At 43.3% G+C, this 4,363-nt stretch overlaps 1 protein-coding gene across 1 annotated transcript; it reads left to right on the top strand.

The window, feature by feature from the left end:
• Positions 1–724: 724 nt before the first annotated feature.
• On the top strand, positions 725–1,606 carry LOC110925144 (zinc finger CCHC domain-containing protein 9-like). The gene has a single exon (XM_022169115.1). It carries the CDS (start codon positions 725–727, stop codon positions 1,604–1,606), a length of 882 nt encoding a protein of 293 aa, XP_022024807.1.
• The last annotated feature ends 2,757 nt before the right edge of the window (positions 1,607–4,363 follow it).

Raw genomic sequence — 4,363 nt, forward strand, 5'->3', positions numbered from 1 at the left:
GTTGTTTGGGGTTTCTAGTTGAGAGAAAGAGTAGAAGTGTATGTGTTTGTGTGTAGTGCCAAATGAAAGAATGAGGGAAAGGTTGGGTATATATACAAGGGGTGTTTCGGGTTGGGCTTGGGGGTTTCGACCCAAACCGGTTACGGCCCAAAGGCCCACTCGAGACCGAGTGGCCCACTCGCAACCGCCCGGTTGCGAGTCATGGTCTCGGGTCGTGGTTCCGGCTCTCATACACATATATATATATATAATACATACATACATCACATATCATGCAAAAATCACGTTTCCATTTAATGTTTCCATTTAATAATATTTATATACACATGAAATATTACAAGGTGTTCGTTCGGAAAAACCTCGAGTGTCACAGTCCATAAAAGGTTTAATAAGTGTATGTAATCACAATTAGTGATTACAACCAGAATAAACTTGTAATAATCAAAAGTGATGAACCGGACGACATGAGATGAACTAAGTAAATGTTGATTAAGGAATAATGATATGCTGAAAGTCTGTGATTTGTATTGAACGAAAATATAACCTTGTGTAGATGGCTGATGCAAGAAATATTAATGATGATAATGATGATAACAATGATGCGGCTAGATAAGAAGCATTCGAGAACAAAGTTACGGAAGTAGCGGAAGGGGTTATGCAAGCCAATCTCCCACGATTGGCCCAAGAAGTAGAAAGCCGAGTTCTGGGGGTTGTGGATGCTATGATGACCAGCAGGTTCGAAGAACTGAAAGAATTAATCGAAGGGTCCAAGGGTAGAGGTAAGGAACGAAGGTGCACCTATAAGGATTTTATGGCATGCCATCCGACGACGTATGACGGTAAAATAGATCCCGTTGAATGTCAAAGATGGGTCTCGAATATAGAGGCCGTGTTTATACGAAGTCGGTGCGATAAGGAGGACCAAGTGATGTTCGCTACCGGTTTACTAACCCATCAGGCGAAAGATTGGTGGGATGCTCACAGCAAGGACGTAGGCGAAGATAGACTGCAAGTTATGACTTGGCAAGAGTTCAAGGGGCCCTTCATGAAATATCATTGCCCTCAGTCGGCTATCGACAAGATTCAGGAGGATTTCTTACGCCTCCGACAGAAAAACGAATCAGTAAATGAAATAACAAACACTTTTATGGACAAGATGAAATTCTGTGGGGATTTGGTAACCACCGAAAGGATGAAGATAAATCGTTTCTATGGCGTGCTAAAGGCAGAAATTAGAGAGTTCATCACCCCCTCAAAATGTGAAACCCTCGAGGAACTCATTAACTTAGCACGGGATAGAGAGATCGAGATTAAAAGGCAAGAAGAGCGAGGTGAAAAGAGACCGAGTGAAAAAGGTGCAAGTTTTAGTCCATCTAAAAAGGGGAAGTTTCAGGATCAAGGAAGAAAGGGTAAGTCGAAAGGTGGAATTACACCATGCAAGACGTGTGGGAAGCTCCATACCGGAGAGTGTTTGTTAGGCAAAAAGGGGTGCTTCAAATGCGGTAAGGAGGGGCATTCGTCTTATCAATGCCCGAGCAACCCAAAGACTTGTTTCAACTGTTTCGAAAGGGGGCATATCAAGTCTGAATGCCCAAAGCTTCAATAAGAGTCAAAGAAAGAGGATAAGAAGCAAGAGGGTTCTAAGGCGAAGGGGAGAATGTTTCAAATCACATCAGAAGAAGCCAAATCCCAGCCGAATGTGGTTTCAGGTATCTTTCTAATAAACTCAATACCGGTTTATGACTTGTTTGATACCGGGGCCACTATGTCGTTTATCTCTAGTGAAATCGTACAACATCTTTCCTTTAAGATTGAACGAATGTCGATGCCCTTAGAAGTAGAGATAGCAGATAGCAAAAATTATTTGTTGCACGAAATATGTAAAAATTGTAAATTAACCATTGAGGATGAGGAGTTTGCTATTGATCTTATACCCATGATCTTGGGGGAATTCAAAGTAATAGTGGGTATGGATTGGATGTCTCAAAACCACGCGGAGATAAAATGTGAAACCAAAACTATACTTCTCCAAACTCCAAGTGGAAGACGATTAAATGTACAAGGCGAAAGAAAGATGGAAGCGAAGTTATGTACTCTCGTTCAAGCTACTAAGTATGTGCTCAATGGGAGTAGAGCATATTTAGCTTACGTGGTAAATACTCAACAAGGCTCCCCGAAGCTTGAAGATGTTGAGATTGTGAACGAATTTCCGGATGTGTTCCCGGAGGAATTGCCGGGACTCCCTCCCGAGCGAGAAGTAGAATTTAATATCGAATTGAATCCGGGTGCGAAACCGGTCGCGAAGGCTCCCTATAGATTAGCTCCCACGGAAATGCGGGAATTAATGACACAATTACAAGACCTCCTAGACAAGGGCTTCATACGCCCAAGTGTGTCGCCTTGGGGAGCACCTGTCTTATTTGTTAAGAAGAAAGACGGGTCGATGCGCATGTGCATCGACTATAGGGAGTTAAATAAGCTGACCATAAAGAACCGCTACCCTTTACCTAGAATTGATGACCTTTTTGATCAGTTACAAGGGGCGAGTTGGTTCTCCAAGATAGATCTGCGATCGGGGTACCATCAAGTTAGGGTACGAGGAGAAGACATTCCAAAGACCGCATTTAGAACCCGTTATGGACATTACGAGTTTTTAGTTATGTCCTTCGGATTAACTAATGCGCCGGCAGCATTTATGGACCTTATGAACCGTGTATGCCGACCCATGTTGGATAAGTCTGTGATCGTATTCATAGATGATATTCTGGTTTATTCACGAAGCAAAGACGAACATGCAGTGCACTTGCGTGAAGTACTTGAAGTTCTCCGTAATGAGAAACTCTACGCAAAATTCTCAAAATGCGCCTCTTGGCTCAGGGAAGTGTAGTTTCTGGGGCACGTGATAAATTCGGAGGGTGTTTTAGTTGATCCTTCAAAAATCGATGTTGTAATGAAGTGGGTTTCTCCGAAAAACCCAACAGAGATAAGAAGTTTTCTGGGTCTTGCGGGGTACTACAAAAGGTTCATACAGGATTTTTCCAAGATAGCCTTACCCTTAACAAAATTGACAAGAAAGAAAGAGAAGTTTGTGTGGGGAAAAGAACAGGAGGAGGCTTTTCGAATGTTAAAAGAAAAACTATCACGTCCCCCGGTCTTGACATTACCAGACGGAACCGAAGACCTGGTGGTCTATTCAGACGCTTCGCACCAGGGATTAGGTTGCGTTCTAATGCAAAGAGGGAGAGTTATCGCTTATGCTTCACGACAATTGAAGCCACATGAAGTGAACTACCCAACCCACGACTTAGAATTGGTGGCGGTAGTGTTCGCATTAAAGATTTGGAGGCATTATCTATATGGGACAAAATGCACCATTTACTCGGACCACAAAAGCCTTAAATACTTCTTTGAACAGAAGGACCTAAATATGAGGCAGCGGAGATGGTTGGAACTTATCAAAGATTATGATTGTGATATCCTTTATCACCCGGGAAAGGCAAACGTGGTAGCCGATGCGTTAAGCCGTAAAGAGTATCCATCTCCCCTTCGAGTGAAATCCATGAAGATGACAGTTACGCCAAGATTACTCGAGACGATACGCGAATCCCAAATAAAGTCGCTCGGAGCGGAAGACCTGAAGAAAGAACTATTAAAAGGTGTAATCGATAATCTAGAAGAGAATTCGACCGGACTTAAGACGCGGTTCGGCCGAATTTGGATCCCACGATTCTGTGAAGTCAAGGCTGCTTTGCTCGACGAGGCACATAAGTCTCGATATTCGGTCCATCCCGGGGCTACAAAGATGTATCGGGACTTGAAAGCCAATTATTGGTGGCCGGGCATGAAGCGTGACATAGTTAAATACGTCGCGAAATGCTTAACATGCTCCCAAGTGAAAGCCGAACATCAAAAACCGTACGGGAAATTACAACCCTTGGAGATACCGGTATGGAAGTGGGAAGAACTAACGATGGATTTGATAACCAAGCTTCCTAAAACAAAGAAAGGGCACGATACAATATGGGTAATCGTAGACCGACTTACAAAAAGCGCTCACTTTCTACCCATCAAAGAAGCTTACTCTTCCGAGAAGATGGCAGAAATTTATATGAACAAGATCATATCCCGTCACGGAGTGCCTGTGTCGATTGTCTCGGATCGGGACACCAGATTTACTTCTCGTTACTGGCAAAAGTTTCACGAGAGTGTGGGTACGAAATTGCATATGAGTACCGCCTACCACCCTCAAACTGATGGCCAGTCAGAAAGAACCATTCAAACACTTGTTGATATGCTGAGGGCGTGTGTCTTAGATTTTGGGGGAAGTTGGGACGACCAATTGCCACTGGTCGAATTTTCTTAT

Source organism: Helianthus annuus, chromosome 17, assembly GCF_002127325.2.
Source record: "Helianthus annuus cultivar XRQ/B chromosome 17, HanXRQr2.0-SUNRISE, whole genome shotgun sequence".
In the NCBI taxonomy this organism is placed as follows: domain Eukaryota; kingdom Viridiplantae; phylum Streptophyta; class Magnoliopsida; order Asterales; family Asteraceae; genus Helianthus; species Helianthus annuus.